The sequence below is a fragment of the Etheostoma cragini genome, chromosome 19, assembly GCF_013103735.1.
Source record: "Etheostoma cragini isolate CJK2018 chromosome 19, CSU_Ecrag_1.0, whole genome shotgun sequence".
Taxonomy (NCBI): domain Eukaryota; kingdom Metazoa; phylum Chordata; class Actinopteri; order Perciformes; family Percidae; genus Etheostoma; species Etheostoma cragini.
The window spans coordinates 9,923,136-9,944,667 of record NC_048425.1 but is presented as its reverse complement, the minus strand read 5'-3'; the positions used below and the strand labels follow the sequence as shown (position 1 = coordinate 9,944,667).

The window sequence follows — 21,532 nt, the reverse complement described above, 5'->3', positions numbered from 1 at the left end:
ATATATATATATATGTATATATATATGTATATGTATATGTATATATATATGTATTTATATATGTATATATATGTATGTATATATGTATATATATATGTATATATATGTATGTATATGTGTGTGTGTGTGTACTGTATTTATGTAAGGATAGCTAGCTTGATGGATGGATGTACATTATTGACCACCACTTATCTGGATTAATGTTTTGAGTACAGCATCATGCCTTCACTGAGTGAATATCAAGTAATACCATCACCATTTGTAAATTGGCAGTTAAACTAAGTCTCAGTTACAATCACTTTGACCCAGCCAATTAATTGGTAGATTAATCAACTAATACTCTTATTAAGTGAATAATTTAATCAAGCAGCAGTGCTTGGCAACTGTAACCACAGACCATTAACTCGGGTAGAGCATTGCAGCATTAGTCCAATCACATCTAACAGAACAAGCACACTAATCATAAAGGAACAGAGCGGAAGCCTTGGTAGCGGGCCACTCCATCCTTTACAAAGTACCCTTCTTAACCCCTGACAAAGCCCCATTGCATAATAAAATGTTGCTGCTTTGTTGGACCCTGGAGAGCCTTCAAAAAGTCCTTCATGTTGTTATTAAACTCTTATACATAGACACAGTCACACTGTGCCAAATCCTGTTTTCCCTTTTAAATACATGCTTTTCATATAATTTGCATCTCCTTTATCTTTTATCTTTAATCTACTGCTTTCTGCCTTTTAACTTCCCCCACAATTATGGCCTTTGTGCAGTTAGTGGACATTGAAGTCTGTTGCATGCATCCTTAAATATTCCTTAGGACTTCCGTTATCCCAACCGGGTACCTTTCTAACTAGCCTGCCTATCTAGTTTCAAATGAGCAGAGACTGTGGGTGGATTAAATCAGTTTATCACACAGTTAGAAACCATCCAATCAACAAAATGAAAGCATTGAAAGGCAACATTCACAATCGTTGACATATCAATTATCTAATAACATGTAATATGTTTGCTTCACAGTGGACAGCAATACACTGTAATGTTTGGTGTATGTATTTTATCCTCTTTGCTTTTCGTAATTATAACTTCACCCAGTTTTAACTTCTGAAATACACTTTCCTTTATTGTTTTATCATAATGCAAATGTCCTCTTGGACAAAAACAATATATTTCATCAATCTGAGATTAGAATAAATATCTCTTTGAAGGCCCATTTTCAATTATCCTTGAATGCAATCTCAATTATCAAGGAAAGAAAGACAGAAAGAAAGACAGAAAATGTTTCAAGTGGTATCTAGTGTTTAGTGTCCAAATTTTGCTCTTGAGTGACATACTCAGACACTTTCACTGGCAGGCACAATTACACATTGTTCTTGAGGGGGCTGTTTAATGGCAAATCAGGAAGCACTTTGGTGATTTGCAAGGAAAAAACAAACCATCTCATGAAATCCGCGATCAAATGTGGATGCTTTTCCAGTGACAGTTTTGAGAATGTAGACATAAAAGTGAGCTTATAACTAAAAAGAGCCGGACCTAAGCAATGCAGGCTGTATATGCTGACATTCATCAAATGGAAACCCAGAAAAAGAAGTCACTCTTACAAGAAAACAAAATCAAATCTGAATACTGAGACATTTGGTAAAGGTTTTAGTTTATGCTTCTAGCATGTAGCTTTAATGTGTTTGCCATGTTTATATGCGGATGTGTGTGTTTTTATACACGAGTGTTTGCATTTGTACTGTCAAGGAGCACTTGACATCAGAGAAGAGGTATGGGCTGAGGGTAGCAGAAAGGGATTTGGTGAATTACCAGACTGCAGCCTCAGCATCGAGTCCAGAAGATTAGAGGATGGACTGGGGTCCAGGAAAGAGATGTGCACGCGCACTAGGAGAAGGGGATCAGTGTGTGAGTTTGTGTTTGAAGCATTGGTCAAACACTAGCTTTAAGCACCATCCAACAACTAAGAGGTACCATGTCGTATCACTGGCGAAGAACCTCAAAGTTACCGGGATGCACAAAAAGCATGCTGGGTGGTGTGCCAGTTGAAATGACTTCATTATAACACCACACACAATTTCAAATGCATGCTGGATTATACAGGGCATGCTGACTTAGCTCTTTACGGGAGGTACACCGTTGTTTGGAATTTTGGTAAAAGCAATTTTCCCCTCACAGAATACTTATCGATCCTTTCCTTATCAAAATTAGACAAAGCTATGTGATATTGGAAAATGGCTGCAAAACCATGGACTGGCAGATGTCAGTTTGACCTATCTGCTTTGCATAGCTGGAAACACTATTCTATGTTTCCTTCTTAAATGCCATTTTATTACTTTAACCCCTTTTAGCCACTGCTCTCCATGGTGAGTGTTGCGACCGCCAGTCTTATTTTCTCCTGGGAGAGCCACTCAAGCCTTCTGGCCTCAAAGGGTCCAAAGGACCGATAGTTTGCAGAAAAAAACTCCAGCTGTCGACCCAGCTTACTCTCTCAACTGTGTCACTGTTACCTGGCAACGGAGCATTCCCCTGCTGCCTGTGAATGCAACATAATAAAATCAATAAATTCAAAAGTAAATTATTACATACATAAATTAAGTTAAGTAGATACTGTAGATATTAACAACAATGGATAAAGTAAGTTCAGGGAGCAGGTGTAAGTGCCCATGGTTCTGGAGCAGGAACAGCAATAATCATCCTGCCCTGGAAAGGACACACTTAAGTTTAAGGCCTACCTCTTCTTATTTCAGTTTGGATCCCAGTTGAACTAGGCACACTACCCTAACCTCATAGGCTTGTTGCTAGCTGTGGTGGAAGTAATCTCACTTGCCCCTTTGAACATGTGGTCCATCAAGAGGTGGTTGCCAGTTCTAGGACTGAAACTGAGGCTTCACAGGGTGAGCTCTCTTTTTCGACCAGTGGTTATCTCTCTCCCGCCCCGTGTCTGAAGGTGCATTGCTATAAAGGTTATGTTGCGGTTGACACTGGAATTGGCTAAGCCTGCTCAACAGTAGAATTGATGTCCAGCAGATGTCTGAACCCGACAAGTGAGGACTCCATTCTTATGTGATCAGAGAGATCTGGTGCTGCTTTGCATGGCAGAAGTTAACAGTTTTTTTCTTGCCAGGGTAAAAGCACATTGTATGTTAATTTTGTCTTTGAACATTAGCCCACCCCTGGGGTAGGCTATAACGGTGCACCCATGGCCTCAAGGCTTGCTATATACCTTCTCTTCTTTCAGTCTTCTCCTGTTATTTCTTTGAAGGGTTGTGGTGTAGTGGAGACTCAAACAGTGGTTCTACTTTGCCCCAGATACTGTGGATTTCACTGATTCAACCTGCTTTTCAGGACTCAGTGCAATTATCAGTATTATTATTATCATTACTGTAATTTTAATTTCATTAATTAGTCAGGATGTTTGTTTTAAATGGTATGGATTCCAATGTATTACGAAAACGCTGCACATGCTAATGTTGTCCATAGTGCATAGTGAGTGAGCTGCATGCTTAGTCTACTGGCCTTTAAAAACATTGACCCACCATGGGGGGAAGTTGAGTTGCCTACTAATGACTTTTTTCAATGAAAGCAACCTTTCCTTCAGGTGACGCCTTCTGTAAAGGACACAAATCATTTTACAGTAATTACACTTCTACGGCAGTACCTTACTTTCTCTTGGCTGTACCAAAAACAAGTGTTGTGGCCCTGTCAGAAAACTTTAGACCACAGACTCTCACTACACATGTGGATATCTCTAGACTTAAAAAAAGTAACGACAATAAGCCAGCATGATTCAGGGAAAAATATGAATAACGTTTTTTTTGCTTAGAATTGATTTCACGATTCTTTCTCTCATTTTTTCTCACAAAGTGTAATGTTTATTGGACACATGAACCATGACAAAACAAAACAAATTGGCAGTACAAAACATAGATTTTTTTTGGCACCTATAGCGCGTCAATATAAACCTGTACACATAGAGGCTTCAATGAAGAGAGGGGAGAGCATTGCAGCCCTTGGAGCACTTTAAAGCTTATTTTATACAGTCTATGTGTAAAACTCACAGAAGAAAGTAGAAGTGTTTGTGAAGCAGTCGGCTCGTAAAATTAAATGAGAATCAACGTCAAAAATTTCAACAGGGTGAATTGAGATCATGATTAATCGTGATAAAGAGATTCAGGAATGTATCTTCATTTGAACACTTAGACACATGGCTATTGTAAAGTTAAAGTGATCCATTATGTGATCCAACACATGACCACTAGTAGGGCTGCACGATTATGGCCAAAATGATAATCACAATTATTTTGATCAATATTGAGACCACGATTATCACGATTATTTTTTGATTTTAACCATAAAAAAATGAATGACACATAATTTCATATCCATGTTGTGCATCTATATTGCGTTAGAGATCTTCTACTAGTATCTCTGTATTTTTTGGTTGAATGGCAATTCACAATATATACCTTTTTTATATTATTTTTACAAATTGGGCTACATTTTCAGTTTAAGGTCAAAGCCACTTTTCTCAAGCTCTTTTATTAAAACAGATTGGGATTAAAATGAAAGGCAAAAACAGGATTTCTTTCCCAGATTGAAAATATACAGCTGCAGTACATGTTTACATGATAATTATCTGAAATACATAGCTTAGGATATATTAAAAAAAAATATCTCTGAGAAAGCTCCTTCACTTGTTTTCAACAACAGTAAGAGACTGATTAAAACAGACAGGAGGGGAGTGGGGGGGGGTGCATATAGGTGCGTATGTTACTCACAGAGTGACGGCTGACTCATTATGAATGGGTCCAGCACAAGTCGAATGGCGGGTCAGCAGAGTTACACACTTTGTGTGTATGACATGTCTGTATCGTCACTGCGCTGCATTTTGATGATATTCTAGCCATGGGTCACATCTCTCCCCCAGGTCCAGCAGGCCCCGTCTCACACGCTATTACTCTACAAACTGAAGTTAGTTGCATTCAAGAAATTATGTGTTTTTCGCCGTGACTGCTGCGATAGAGAGTTACCAGCGGAAACACTGGTACGAATACATGTTTTGCTCTCATGCTTAACGGTATACAGCTGTGTTAATAACAATTAAAACTGAAAATGTCAGAAGGCTGGACCGGCGTTGTCTTGTTGCTGGGAGTCGTGTGTAAGTAAATGGGGACTACGCAGAGAGTAAGAGGAGAGATCCAAATACAGGCACGGCTTAACAGAAGAAATGGGTCGTGTAACGCAAGATGAAAACATATCAATGTAAACAACATTGCTTGTTTTGTGGAGAGGCAGCAGATACGAGGACATTAGATGCACCGGTGTGACCTAGGAAAATGTTAGTTGCACCCTAGAGCTCTGTGAGCTAACAGACACTAACTAGCATTGGTCACTGCTGTTGTCTGAAAAACAACACAGACAGGACAAAATGTTGCATTTATTAGTAAACTGGTTAAAACTTGTGACCGACAAACGACCGACTGCTATCTGTTGTAGAATTTTGCTCCCGTTACTCTGTCTTCTGTGACTATCTACATCTAGAAACTAAGCTGCGCTGTGCAGGGAACCACTCTGACTGGTACATGATCAGACAGTGGTTTATGGAGCGGTAGATTGGCTTTGCAAAAAAAAAAAAAAGAATGACTCATTTAAAATATCGCTTGAACTCGCAAATTTGATTGTGCAAGCCAAAATTGTGACTGTAATTAAAATTTGATTAATTGTGCAGCCCTACTAACTACTACACTTCAGTACATAACTTTCTGTACTTTCTTACTTGCCACAAGTAGACATCAGGGATTAGAAATGGATTTTAGTATTTGTATAATTCAGTTGTAATCCTTTTTTAGCTAAATAGTTGATTAGAACATCAATGACATGCCTAATGTGCATGTTATATCATCCACTGCCAGAATTCTAATGTAATTCATGTGGGGTTTCATTTTATCAAACTTGTTAACCCAAAAGAAGGTGTTTAGGACAATTGCAGTGTTCAGGAAGAGTGCTTGAATGCAGTTTATTTCACCTTACAGGATGTTTATGTCACCATATATATTTTTACAGTTTGTGTTCCATCCAATTGATTTAGATTACCATTTTCAATAAAATGGAATTTTTTTTTAGCTTTCAATAAAAGGTTCCCTGAGAGCCATTTCAATAGTGCAAATCTCTAGCATGGGATTTCAGGGTATTTTATTCCTTGCACAACTCAGGAGAGCAAAGTGGTGTGAGTAGCACGCTGCTTCTTTCCATTTAACGTATTAGGTGAAATCCATCAGTAATAAGATCTTGATCAAGGCAAAATGCCAGCAGTTTGCTCACTGTTATAAAAAATAAGCACAGAGTCATTCCAACAGTTAAGCTGTCACCTCCGTGAGAGATTTTGAATATATATTTTCCCTGAACAGTCCCTTGAGGATTCAATAAATGCACTATATATATATATATATCTCACTCCTGATAGTGCGTCCCATTTCTACTCAAAAGTCAGATTTTCCGAGGTCAAAGTTCTCGGACAACCACCAAGTGACCAGAGCTAAAAATCCTTCATGGCTGCTCAGTGCATCAGCAGTTGTGATAGCAGTAGTAACATACAGATATAAGCACTTCTTATCTATTTGTGTCTCACTAAATCAGTTGTACACACAGGTCTGTCCCTCTTCTATCTGTGTGGATGTTACACTGTTGGTATGCACAACAAAAGACGTAATGGAACTTGTAAATGGAACACATTCAAATTGGTTGTGAAGCCATTCCCTGCTTCGGCTTATGAGTTCCAAGGTAAATAGAATGCATTGTAATAACTGAACTACTGAATCCACAATGTGGGTGGGCACTGTGAAACTTAAAACCTCAAAATCACAAAAAAGTTAGCATTGGCTGCTAGCACCAATTTGAACTTGAAAAGTATCTAAAATAACACCTAACTACTGTAGTTACATTACATGAAAGCAAGCTGAACTGTGTGTTTACAGTACTATTTTGACTTCTGATAATCTAAGCCCTGTGTCTTAGTCATTTGTGTATGTCTTTTCACACTCCTCTCTCTGGGCAAGAAGGCCTGGCAGCTAAATGGTAGAGAGGTTTGGAGAAAGTGGTAAGAGATGGAAAATAAATTTGACAGCAGACAGGGGTCACTACTTCTCTGTTCTGAGACTGAGTTGCCAAAACCAAAAAAAGGGGGGGACGGGGGGCAAGGGTGGCCAAGGGTCATTTTTCAGCTTGCTTTTACAGAAATAGCACTCCACGGTCACAAAAAGTTACATGCATTGTTCGGTGAAATGAGGGGTAGCATGCGGTGTAGACACGGTGGGAAACAAGGCTGGGCCTCATGAAATACTGAGCACCCCCCAAACAGTTGATGGAATCCAACTGGGGTTATTTACTACACTACAGAGGTCACTAGAGACTTTATAGCTCTGTCCCTGGGTTCTATCAGCTCTCCAGAATGATATATCATCAATAAAACATGGCCGACCCAGCCCTGTATCCCACACTGTAAAGATGGCGTGACTGCCATAACTTTATATTTGTACACAGCTGCCATGAGATGATATTACATGGGAGCATCTATGCCGCTCCGTACATAGTCAATGTGGCCTGGGAGAAGCAGAAAGGCATGATAGATGAGCTATGTTAGTCAAACTATCTCTTCATTTACTATCTATGCTTCTTTAACCCACACATGCACACACACTCACTCCATACTTGTCCCCGTCATTGGCTATGCCCCTCATGTGTTAGAGCATGTTTGTTAATGTCAGAGCAGGCAGAGCAGCTGGTACCACTCGGGAGCTTGAGATTCTTCGTCAAAACTCAGTATATTGACAAACAAGGCCAGGGAGACTCAGCCCTATTCATTCCGTTCATTCCTGGCTCCTTTGCTTAATGTTCCTTCATCTACCACTGTGGACTTTTAAACTGTGTCTCAGCTATTGCGCCTGGATTGTAGTTCAAGAACAGTGTTGACACTGCAAAGCACAGCGCCCTGTGCTCCATCTGCTCTTGATGGGATTCTTGCTCTGCTCCCTGTGTTGGGACTGAAGAAGCTTCTTTTCACCTTGGACATCGAGTGGTAGCCATCTCACAAGTACACAAGGCAGCCTATCCTGGTCCAGTTTATCCATCGCTGGCAGTGATCCACTTTAAAAGACCTCTAACCAGCAGCTCAGTGGATTTGAATGAGCTCATGAACTTTACCTTTATAAATCATTTGGTTAAAGGTTCTCTTTTTTTCCTAAAGGTTAAAAATAAATCTTGTACAGTATCCACTTAGTGCATCGGATATGGCACTAAACATTACATAATGGTGTCAAACTCCATTTCATTTAAATTAATTATTAATTCAATACTGCAAGGTTACACACATTATAGTGTCAAATTGTCAGAGGCAAACACCATATGAGTGCCGCTCACCTGCACACGCCTGGCATGCAAATTTACGTTTCCTAGGATGGCGAAGACGGGACTTCTGATTGACTAGTACTCATTGCCTTCGTTGGTTTAGGCATTGGGAGTAAGATTGGTTAGGTTATAGATACCAGCATAAGCCAGTTAGAGGCAGAATGGCGCAGGACATGTCTTTGCCATCCTAGGAAAAGCCTAGAAAAAGGTGGTGCGCATTGCAGCGCGGTGACGATTAGCTGGGGATCTTGATCAGTGGGATGTGACCACAAAGGGATTGATGTTCTAAATATCGTATATAGACCCTTTTAAGGTCAATAATCAAGAAGGATTATTTTTTAATCCAATCATTCGTCATTTTACTGTTTATCACACACAATGTTTTTATGACAGAGAGACACTAAAAAAATGCATGTCCTGGAAAAGTGTTCATCTAGAATAATGTTCAACAGGTCACTAACAAGAGGACACATTGGTCCAATACAGCCCAAAAATGTGCAACGTGTGCAACCTTCCACTGTGTACACAATCCAACTTCTCTGAGATTTTGTTGTTGTTGCTTTTTGCAAGTTAATTGGATGGACCTTCTCCCCGATTGATTAACGCATTCTGTGTGCTTGCTTTAATACCTAATACCTACCAGCAGCGCCAATCTTTAATTAGGAATTTGACCCGACAGCATTGATCAATATTTCAGATGAAAATTATGCATTCTTATTAAAACTTTTTTTTAAATTTGAATCACCTATTGAACATTGGAAGAAATCCAAAAGGAGTATTAGATGGGCTGTGGTCCTCTTTTATTACTCAGTGTGGTGAGGTATTTGGTTATCCTTTCATCTTTTTAACTTGCTCCCCCTCTGTACCTCTTTCTTTCACAATCCATCACATCTGTAAGTCTGACAGTAACTGTGTGTGGTGTAAAGTCTACCTAATAATAATAAACGATCGATGTGCCATGTCATTCTTTCAGAAGGTAGAACGCTAGGTCTATTCTGTTTGTTAAAAATACTTTTTGTATTTGTTATTATTCCGCTTGGCTAGGTTGCTTTTTTTTAAAAGCTTAATTGGATAATCTGGAGTTTTAAAAGTCACAAACACAATGTAAACGCAGCTAGGGAGAATATATCTTTTAAAGAACCTGACATCACAGACTTTTTTAATGAGTTTGAGTCCTAGGAGGAGTTATTCGCAGAGTACAGATGAGTGGAAAGTGAAGGTCAATAAGTGAACTTTTAGACTTGTTTTTTTAAACAAAATAGAAATAACATCCATGGTAGTTGTTTTCCTCCACCATATCAATTATTTGCTCCATTGAGGCTTATGTGTGGAATAGCACTCTGGTAAAACTCTAATGCTAATTGTAGTCTGATTTTTCTTTTGTCCCCCAGTGCTATTATGTCTCCTTTTGTCATAACTACTGTTTCTTTTGGTGACCAGGTGAACATGTGACAATTTCCTTTGCTCTTTGAACTGATCCATCTTTTCTTTTTCTCTCTTCTTTTTCATCCTCTACAGGTGACTCATCTCAAGTCGGTAAGTCAACTTAGTTTTATAATTTCCGCCGCTTATCCATGTGGTTTGAAATGGCTTTGCTGCCATAGCCACTGAAGGGTACAGCCCCTCTTTATTCTACAGTGCATTTAGGCACGTGTGCACATTAACGGAAACACAAACAAACCACCAATTATCTTATTTAATTTCAGTTGGGGTACAAAATGAGCAGTGAAGAACTGCTAACTGTAGATTAGAAGTCCAGAACTTGTTATCTCTCTGCCTCTCTCTCTCTGCCTCTCTCTCTCTCTCTGCCTCTCTCTCTCTCTCTCTCTCTCTCTCTCTCTCTCTCTCTCTCTCTCTCTCTCTCTTATTCTTTATGCATTTCAGCTATTGGATATTACTACATTGGGTTTCATTTGTTAGTACAGTATACTGAAGAGGGGATTTCCAAATGTTTACTGTGGAAAGACAAATATCTTAATAATAATAATAATTCATTACATTTATGTAGGGCTATTATGTACTCTCTAACACCACCAATATGTAGCACCCACCTGGGTGATGCACAGCAGACGCTAACCACGCATCAGCTTATTCCCTACTTTGTAAGTCTGATAAACTGAATTACTTTCCAATGTAAATGGAAATTGTAAAGGTTTCTGCAAATGAATAGCCAGTTTGGGAGCCCAGGCATGATTCTGTTGTACTGTACTATTGTTATGCTGCACCATGTGCCTTATCAGTATTCAATGAGTTGTTCCTCTGTCATTTTCAAATTCCTGTTCAAGTTTGTGAAAGTGACTCATGATGTGGCTAAGATGCAGTGATTCAGATTTAGAGGTATGTACGCAGTAGAAGCCTTGCTATGTGTGTGGGGTTTTACAGTTTTCATTCACACATTATTTGTTCAACTGCCTCAGGTGGATTTTAACGCAACATCAGACTTTAAATCTTTGTGGTTGATTGCTTTCTATGTTTGAATGGAACTTTTTCTAGCAATTCAGACGTACAATACATAGGCTCACTGCTATTAATGCCTCACTTATTTTTTTACTTGCTATTCCACATTTCACTAAAATTCAAAATGACCTCCCCATCACAGTAACTTATGAGAGGGAAATGCAATGTTACGAGCAAATTCCATTTCATCCTTCTTGTTGTGTACTAGACCTAAAGTGCTCTGGACCATTAAAGCATTTATTAAAAGGCAGACGGAGCCTTTATCTGTAAATATGCTGACACGTCACAGTACGCTAGCTTTCTATCAGCACATCATTTGGAACCAGTGGGGGTTGGAAGACATGGGCAAGGGATAGGACTGGGATAGTGGGATGGGATCAGAGATGGACAGGCTAATGGGACGTATCAACACGTCACACAAACTAAGTGAGAAAATGAGATGGGTATAGTTTAAAACTGTAGCTCACAGCACTTTTGCAGCAGCCAACTCCTGCTTTAGTGATGTGTCAGTGTTATCGCTCGCCTCCTAATAAGTAGCTTGGTCTCACTGCAGTACCGACCATGCATTATGAACATGCGGCAATAATCGGCACAGCAGAATGTGTATGATACAATAAGATAAACATGCAGTCACGCATTCATGATAAAGCATTTTTTTAACCAATCCCAAGGTGAATATTTTCTCCTGTGAGTTATGTGCTGTGATAATTCAAGCATGTCTCCTGAGTCTTATACATAAATAGTTTTGTGTGTGTGTGTGTGTGCTTGTCCAGCTTTGTCCAGTGAGTGTTTGGCCCAGAGGTCTGATGTTGTCTGAATACTGATGTGGCGTTTTGTCTGCCTGCGGAAGCTTGGAAACTGGGTAGGGACCGGAGGTTTGGTTAGGGAAATGTTCACCTCCGGTGTGTATTGCAGAATGGGGACAAATAATCAAATACCACACCTGTTCCTTACCACCCTGAAATAATCGAGATCCAGCGAATAAGAAAAGAACCTAATTAAAATTTGATCTAGGCGAGCAGTGCAAATTGACTTTCATCTCCATTAAGACCACTGGGCAAAGAAATGTGAGATAATTTCGATTTGCTTTTGAGATACAAGCCGTTTTTAACTCCTGCAAATTCAACCTACTTCTGGCATGTATGTTTGTACATTTTAGGTTCCAGAACAGTTTTGTTCTGCATTAGGGCTTTAACGATACACTAAACCCATGGTTTGGCTCATATAACGATTTTTGAACCACGTTCCACTGACCTGGGTTCTTTTCATTTTTTGGGGGGGGGGGGGGATTTTGAGGAAAAAGACATTTTTATTAAATAACATTTGAAAAACCTGTTTAAACGCCAAAGAACAATATTACCTATACAAATTATTAACAACATACCTCAGTAAAATAAATACATAGCCAAAGCTATTACATCTGTGTTCTTTGTAACAAAATACAAAACAAAAAGAAATAAACTCCGTTGTGGAGATGATTTGAGCATGGTGAAAATGATTCTCTTTCGGTTACAAAGTAAATTATATGGCTACTCTTTCACAGTATTGTGCGTTGTCTGAAATTAACACTCACCAAATGTGGGAGGCAGGCCGACACACTGGTACACACACACACACACACCAGACACCAGCCTCTACCTTCTGTTTACTGATAGCTAGCGTTTAACTCAGGCTAATTAATAGGCTAGTAAGGTGCAATTTTTGGCAGCCAGCCTTCCAAAAGAAAGCACAGGAAACAGAGTTTCAGTTCAATTATCCGGAAGGCTCTGACACACTTTACACATTCAATGTTCGCAGACAGCTGTGGGCTTGTACGGGCATTGTCGGACACATGTAGCCACTTTCCTGAAACGTTAGCCGGACTGACATAACCCGACAGCGGCCCGCGGCTTGTATGTCCGAGCCTGTCTCCAGCGCCTCCACCTGCAGGTTGTCAGCTGTTTGTCTGCCTGGTATACTCTTGGATGGCAGATCTAACTCGCCGGTCGTCATTAATATAGTTCCATGTGTCACCAAGCAGAAAAAAGGAGCTTAAAATGCAACGTGCAATGTGATCTTGTGATCTGGACTGGAAAGATAACTCTGGGAGTTGGAAGGGGTGTGTCTCGATTCTGTCTTCTCACAGCGCGACACAGGTTTGTGGATCTGAGTGTTGCGCTTTCAGTTTCATATCACATATCATTACTGCCCTATTCTGCATACAATGGAACACATATTGATTATTGAGCAGAACAGCACCATGCAGTGTAAAAGTAGAAGTAAGGCAACAATGGTTAATGATATATATATGAACAAATGTCACATCCAGCTCCACACCAGTCAAATCAAGGTTGCAAAATATATCATTGCTGGAAGTTTAATATTGCTTTTTTTCTATTCATTGCCAGGCTTTTGAGGCAGGTAGTGGCAGAGGCAATTGTTGTTCCTAAATGTAAAAGTAGGTAGGCATACTATAAAGAAAGATCCCTATCCTCTGCTGAATTTGATTCTGATGCCAAAAATGGCATTGGCAGAGACAGAGACATCTTTCTGTGCACATTTCTATTTTGTCTGTCTCTTTCAAGCCTTGTTCTCATCAGCTCAGATGATTAGCATCTCTCTTTGCCTTTTTTCTCTCTTCCTCCCTTGAATGCCAACCTCAAGCTAGTCAGAGCCAACAGAAGCCTCCCCAGGCAATGGGATTGGCACACTCGCCACCCATGGACTAAGGATGCTCAGTAAACCACACATCTGCAATTAGGATGAGGGAATGAGGGCTTTATGCTCTGTGTTGGGTGTAGGGAGGCGCTTAGTAAAACAAATTGTTTTTCTCTTCACTGCCCATCTAAAATGTTCAATAGTCAGACAAACCCTCACAAAATGTGTCAAAACCTGGAGCTATTTTGTTTTTATATTCAGACTTCATACAACTCCCAAATGGGATTATGTAAAGTAAAGCTTTTTTCTGGGCTGATGCAGAAATGAAGGATCAGCCCCACTGTGAACATTGAAACAGTTCATAACTGTGCTAATTTATGAATTTCCTCCATCACCTTGATCATTGAAGTACTGCACTGTGGCAATGTTCCGTTTGATAACAGCGACCTGGCTATTTAATTGAACAAGGTGATAATAAAAAACACTCTATTTTCCCTGGAAACGCAACCGGTACTCAAGTGATTTTCCCTGCATGGGGATAAACTGCATGGCCTCAAAAGATCACAACAAAATGGCCGATCCACAATATAACTCCTGAGCCCGTGGCCACATTTACATACTTTAGGAGGGCGGTAATGAGATTGCTACCTGAGATAATTACTACTCAAGGCATCCATCTCTTATCCCCTGCCACAGGGAACCAGTTTAACTCCACAACTACAATTAAACGGCCACTCATTTGCTTCATTTGATGCCCCAGTTATGCCATTTTATGCTCTACTGTGTTTTAACACAACAGTGAAGAAACGTGGAAGGATATGTGGAAAATAGATCAACAATAGACAGATATTCGTAAGTAATACTTACTTGGTTCCCAACTACTCTTATCAGGCACTCTTTCCTGTGGCATTGATAGGCATCTCACATTTTGACCAGACCCTGATAGTTAACAATTGCTTTCAATGGTAAAATATCTTTTTCCCTTATCAAAATATTCCTCCTGTACTATATGCATTCTTTAACACTGTCAGTGGACAGCTTGTCTTGCTTTTTTCCCCACCCACAAGTATCCTGAGAGGCTTTTAATGATGAGGATGCTACTGTTTGATCCCAATGTATTTGTATTTTAGGTGACTGTTGTCAGTATAGATAATGTGGAGGTCTTTGCTGTTATTTGAACCATTTTGTTCTCAGGAGCGGATTCAGATGATAGGTCTTAAGGTCATTCTAGATATTCTGAATCAATTCTGAAAACAGTTTGCAGGAATTGCGTGTTTGGTTCTCCCAATATTTATTGTGACTGTGGTGTGGCTTAGAAATAACATCATTAATGCTAATGACAATAAATCCTGACTTGTAAAATGTTAATGTTGTGGACAGTGACTCTGTTACTGCTCTGCTGACATTCTGCTTTTTTCTTTCTTTTTTGGAGGCTGAAGAGATCCCTGACATGGCAATCACTCAAACTAACTGCTGTTATATTTTATCCTTGTCTTATCTCAAACAACTAAATTAAACTGTAATATCCTGACTGCTGAGAAATTGCGTTGAATTGTTATAAATGACGGGGTGCCTATAGTGTATGTGATCATTGAGCTTAGTGTATTCAGCTGAGTGGTGTGAGACTACACTCTAGGAATAAGAGATGGAGAGCACTGCTAGATCGACATTGGTTCCAGCATGTGAAGATTAACGGCATCCGCTTCTATTAGCCTCAGAGTAATTGTTGAGACAGCGATGAACAGTCCATAGCTCTAATCCTCAAATCAAAGAAAAGTTGCGCAGACCACCAACGTTCAGGTCTGGTTTTATTCACTCAAAAAAAAACACAACTTAATCTTTCCATCTTGTTCACAGATCACAGCACAGAGGAGACTTACTGCTGTGTTTACTAATTAGCTAGAATCTTATATTGAGTTCCTAAAAGAGTTTTACACTTACAATAGATTGTAAAGTAATGCAAGCTTTTTCTAAAGTAAAGAAGTACATGTTATAGTCTTGCATTGCCAGACCCTCTACAGCACTGCATAGGCGGGTCTGGCTAGTTCACACATCATCCCAGGATGGGAGTAAAACATGCTCTGGTTTATTGGCATCTCTTTAAACCAATCAGAATAGTTTTGGGCCTGCTAATCGCCAGACAAAGCCTTGGTGCCTCTGCAAATTTGCCTCAGGAAATAACTTGGAGCATGTGTATGTTCAAAGGCTGTTTGATTCGTGCAACAGAAACTTTTGCACAGATAGCCTAGCTAGCTATCAATTCACCCAGTAGTATGCCTTCCATCTTGACCTAACCTTGCAGCTAATCCCCCTTATGTTTTGATTTACATAAATTCTTTCTGTCTCCGTTCATATTTCCTCTTTGGCATCAATTCATTCAATGTCCTTTGGCATTTGTGTGGAGCCCAATGCTGAGCTTCATTACATTGCTCAGCAGGCTCATTGCAGATCTGTTAGGTTGATTTGGCTCCATGAGGGGTTAGCGACAGAGCTGGCATGTGAGGAAAAAGGGCAGAATAATGTGGTTATATTATGGGAGCAGCATGGGTGTTTGCTAAGAATAGGGCCAGGCCGCTGCTGTAGATGGGCCTCGTTGCCCGTTAGTTCCACAGCTTAGAGGGAGCGTCATTAACAGCCACAGCTTATTACCAACAGCTGGTGCTGGGTACTGCCCAGGGCCTATCGCATACATCATCACTGTACACTCTCGCTGTTATGACTTCAAATTGACTACATTCATTCGTTAACTTGATTTACATTCATTTCTTTGCTTTTTGATGTATATGATGCTGTGAGAGCACACTGCAAACAGGAGATAAGAAGCATTGCCACATGGGGACAGATTTGCATACTTTTTATTGAAAGACTAACAAGATTATTTTCTGTGGCCTGAATTCTGCCAGTGCCCACTGTGCACTTGTGTTTGTTGATATCCTGTTGGTGGTGGTGAGGGTTAGTTCTTTGCGAGTTCTTTGATGGTTGCTATACAGTGGTTACTTACTGCCAGAGATGGGAAATACGTTACTGTACTCAGGTAGTTTTTTCAGATATTTTTACTTTACTATCTATTTTTTTTGGCGACTTTTCACTTTTACTCCTTATATTTTAACACGAATATCGGTACTTTCTACTCATTACATCTTACAAAATTGGCCCGTTAATTTAGTTTTGTACTAAAGGTTGTCTATCAGGTGTGATTGTGAGTGCATGTTGGAGAATAGCGCGGACACACGCCTCACACCGCGAGCGTGCATGGCACATGGAGAAATAGGTGCGAGAAAAGAAAAAGAAACTAGCTGTCCGGAGGATAATTAGTTGAGATCGTGTGCGTCTTTGACAACTGTAAGTCATATAACTTATGTTGTCAGTTCACTTAAGCCTGTTGTATTAGTATAGTTCTTACAAATTTAAAAGTTGGCTTGTTTGTGTTCTTCACCTGTTACCGAGGTTACACCTGTTACCTAGGTTACACCTGGCTGTTGATTCGATTTAATGACAATTGTTGAACGTCCTTGCTCATTAAGATAATGTAATTAATAGTGGGTTTATTGTTATTATTTACTAGCATATATGATTCCTAAACATTGTGTATGGTAGCCTTTACAATGTTCTTTATTTCTTTTATTACCACACACACAGCCATAGCAGAGCTACCCCCCCACCCATGTTTCTACTGATGCTTGATTGAAATAAAGCATCAACAGAGAGAAGTTGTCTCCGTCGGTGTTTTAACAGACACACCTGGGCCGAAGTTGGAAACCAGAATCAGCTTTAAATACAGTCCTAATTTAGTCCTCACTAAATTTAAAATAATTTCACTGGAGTTGGTTATTATATTTGCGTCATCAATACTAAATCTAATTGGATGGAAATATACACAGACCTCTCACAAAATCACACTTGAATTCATATCTGGCTACTCGGTCAGAATCTTATTAACCTGGAGTCCCAGTCTCTGTCACAATGAATAAGCTATGTTTTAGACCTATTGGCAGAAAGCCATTTAAAATGTAGCCAGTGGCATATAAAGAATAAAGAGCCTTTTTTCCATGTCCACTGTAGTTTCTCAGCGTCTATCTAGTAACATCTGTCTGGTCCAGGGAGCTTTGTCATTCGCAAGGCTACTTTTACTTTTAAAGGCCTGCTTTAAGTAAATTTCCAAACCTCTACTTTGTTACTTTTACTTGAGTAAAGAAGTTAAATCAGTAACTACTTGTACCGGAGTATTTTTGAACACAATTATCTGTACTTCTACTTGAGTATGGGAATTGAGTACTTTTGCCATCTCTGCTTGCGGAAGATGCTTACTACACAGCTCTTCTCCTGCTTATTCCAACTAAACCCACTGCTGTGCCAATCCAGATCCACACAGAATAACAAATTGTTAATTAATTGTTGATTATTCTGTCAATTGTTTTTTCAATTAATCGAGAATTTTTTTAGTCTAGATGATGTCAGGAAAAGGTGAAAAATGTCAATCAGTGTTTTTCAAAGCCCAAGACAACGTCCTCAAAGTCTTGTTTTGTCCACAACTCAACAATATATTCACATTTACATTTTTTAAATACATTATATTTTGATATTTTGATACATTATCAAAATAGTTAGTTAATTTAATAGTTAACAACTAATCAATTAATCTTTGCAGCTCTAAGCATCTTCTGTGTGAGAGGATATAATTTATTTCTAAAATCTAAATCAGTTGCTAGGAGCAGTAAAAACTTCAATGAGGTTGAAAGTTGAGCTACACATTTTATGGTGTCCATTCTCTCAATAAAAAGAGAGCATAGACAAAGATCGTTTATTTTCTGGAAAAAACAAATAATATCTGGACATGAAGCTTATCCTAAATGTAACTTTAACTGTAAAATCCCAAAGTGCTCCTTTGCTTCACACGGAACACATGTCCTCACTCTAACTCTTGACTATCTAAAACTCAATCTTGTCTTCTTTTTCACACAAACACGTATGGACAGACACTTGCCTGTGTTACCTGCGGGTCGCGACTGTGGGTCTTAGGAGGCGATGGCAGACAGAGTCAGCAGCAAATCCTGCAGTGGCTAATCGACTGTGTGCACACGCCTGTCGACTCTACACAGCAGTGGAGAGACATACTGTATGTGTCTAAGACAGACCATTTATTGTTTGGATTCGTATACAATTGGTATGAGCTTTTTGATAATATTGTGACTCAAGCATTATGATTGAAATGGAAATACATCTAAGAAGAATTAATTTACCTCACTTCCAAGATATATTATTACCTTATATACAGGAAGACAGCATTCAAAATCATTTTGACCGTTGATGTGCTTGGGCTGATACATGTTAAGCTTTTAGCATGTTAAGTAATTGTGCGTCATGAGCTTTTTCTGAAGAGAAGCTGCAGCAGATTCAAAGCTGGAAAGTTAATATTAATGAAACAAATGGAAACCTCCGAGTCTTATTTCAGGGACTGGTAAATATTTACAACAACTGTAAGACATACATACTTATGTCTGCTTCACTACTATTTAGACATCATATAGACATTTTTGACATAGTGAAAGAAAATATTTGCATGTTCACTAACTATCTGTCCGGCGGTTCTCATGTTTGAAAATTACATAGCTGACAATTACCAAAGCTGTAGCTACATACACTGAAGCACTCTCATTGGCAATCATGAATCACACACACTGTGTCTGTAAGTCATCATCGGCAGTGACATCTCAATCTTCATTTAATGTCAATAATGGAATAAGGTGAAAAGGGCTCATATCCAAACATTAAGTGCTTCACTGAATAAATAATAAAGCAACATCAAGAGATAAAATATACTGTATTTTGCCAAATTGCATCAATATTGATTGCGTACAGTATATTCTGTGTGTCAGCTAAATCCTCCCGGGCCGTGACACCCGGGCCGTGACACCCGGACCGTGACGCTTTGGCACAAATACAAAAAGTGGCCAACAAGATAGCATCATACTTAGTTTGCTCTGAAAAAAAGGTCATGCCCACCTGGTCTGAAGTGTCCATGAGGTTCAAGCATTTTGATTTTACTGATTTCAAAAATACAATTTTATGTGTTGGAAACATCTTAGCCCATGCAAGGGCAGGGGAAAATAGTGTCAGTCTGGCTGTGGTAAAACCGGGCTGAAGTGATTTAAGCAAAGGTCTTTGTAAGTATTGAGTACAGAAAGCACTGGACTCTGTACTCTGATTATAGTGCCAATACGTGAGTCAATAACGTGTGTGTATGTGTGTGTGTGTGTGTGTGCGCGTGTGTGTGTGTGTTTCTATAACCTTAAAGAATAATACAGTGGTGGAGATACTACACGCATCATTATGCCAGACACTAAGCTTCTGTCACATTTAGCTGCATCATAAACACACTCTTCCTGCTTCTCTATCTTGCATTACCTTAGCTCTAAATCTGGTATCAGACTTTACATTACCATAGCAGGGATCTCACCTGATCGGGGTTAATGTGAGAATTAGATTATGTGCTCTTTCTACTGCACAGACAGAAAAGAAAATATTATTTATGTCGCTTAATGCAAAAAAAGTGGAGACTGCATGTTAGACAAAAATACAGGAGCTGCAGTGATGGAAGAAAGATTAAAGAAGTTAGATAAACTCTGAGATATAGATCTGTTGCTCTAGGTGTAGCATTTTAATCTGTATCATTTGTCAAGTAAGCCAAACCTTGATTTGATTAATGTCAACGAAAATCTGACTGGGATTGAAACAGTTGACCTCTATTTATGTTATGTTATGCTGTAAAAAAAAGTTATTTAACCACTATACTTAACATAAGTATAAATTAAGTTTAAGTCTTTAATGTTTACATTAATTTCCTGCTCAGTTGTTTTATTTTGGCAACACCTTCATTTCATCACCCCAACATTAATTACTGCATAATTTTAACTGTTATGTATTTCTAACAGTGTTTACATGCAGAAATAGGTGTCAGCACACTCCATTGTCACCTCACCCCTCCTGTGAGGCCCTGGGACCTGCAGCTGCTGTCTGTCTGTTAGTAATAAGTGCTCTGTGGTTCCCAGGCTGGGTCAGCAGCAGCCTGAAGCCAGCCTGATCGATAGGGAACCCAATCTGGGGGATGAGGCCCATGAATCAATCTGTCTTGATATGAACACACACACACACACACACACACACAGAGTGTTGGGAAGGATACTTCCGTTGCAAAATACATGCCCAAAAATACAATTTGTGACGAAATACATTACATTACTCAATCTAAGTAGCGTATTCTCCACATTGAATTGCATTTTTTTTTAAATCTGATTTTTAAGTGTAGGAATGCAACCATTAAATACTGCTTGCTAAACATGCCTATTCTTGTGTGTTCTTCTTTTCCAACTGACTGAATGTGGACATGAACTAGCAGATAGACTTTTGCGTTTGTAATCCCAAACTGCATCACCTACTAAAAAAACTAACCGCAGTAATGCTACTTTTAGCTAATGTTAACTAGCAGGTCAAACGGGGCTAGTCAGTTTTACAACGGCTCTGGGACTAGTAAATCAGCACCAGTACCCTTGGCTAATTAAAAAAAACTTACTTTAACATGCTTCAGGTTGGAGGTGGAGTGATTTGGACACTGAGAGGAGGTTGGTGGCTGGCAAGCAGAGGTTGCACTGCACAGTTACATGTCGTTCTCCCTATTCTTTCTTTAATGTGAAATTCTGTTTGAATTTCCAAGTTGGAAACGCATTCCTGGCCTGACTCTGTTGTACCGGTTCCGGCTCCATCTCTACCTCTCTATGTTCACGGAAAAAGCTAATCTTTTATAAAGCTCATTGTTTTCATATTGAGGCTTCCGCAAAAAGCATGGAGTTGCCTTAATTTACTTAGATAGTGAATAAACTCATGAAACTGAGAAGAATTGTCATGCAATCCATTGATTTCAACAATGTAACAGTATTCTAAATACCACCTACTTAATTTATAACTGTAACAGAATACAATTACTCACAATCTGTATTCTGAATACGTAACGCTGGTACATGTATTCTGTCACACACACACACAC

General features: G+C 39.3%; 1 protein-coding gene across 6 annotated transcripts in view; it reads left to right on the top strand.

Annotated features, from left to right (window-relative positions):
• Positions 1-21,532, top strand: part of nrxn2b (neurexin 2b) — a 589,914-nt gene that overhangs the window by 120,134 nt on the left and 448,248 nt on the right. For all 6 annotated transcript variants that reach the window (XM_034856686.1, XM_034856684.1, XM_034856685.1 and 3 more), the window contains one exon: positions 9,916-9,933. In XM_034856686.1, the coding sequence (XP_034712577.1) occupies positions 9,916-9,933 (18 nt within the window). The remainder of the gene's footprint in view (positions 1-9,915; positions 9,934-21,532) is intronic.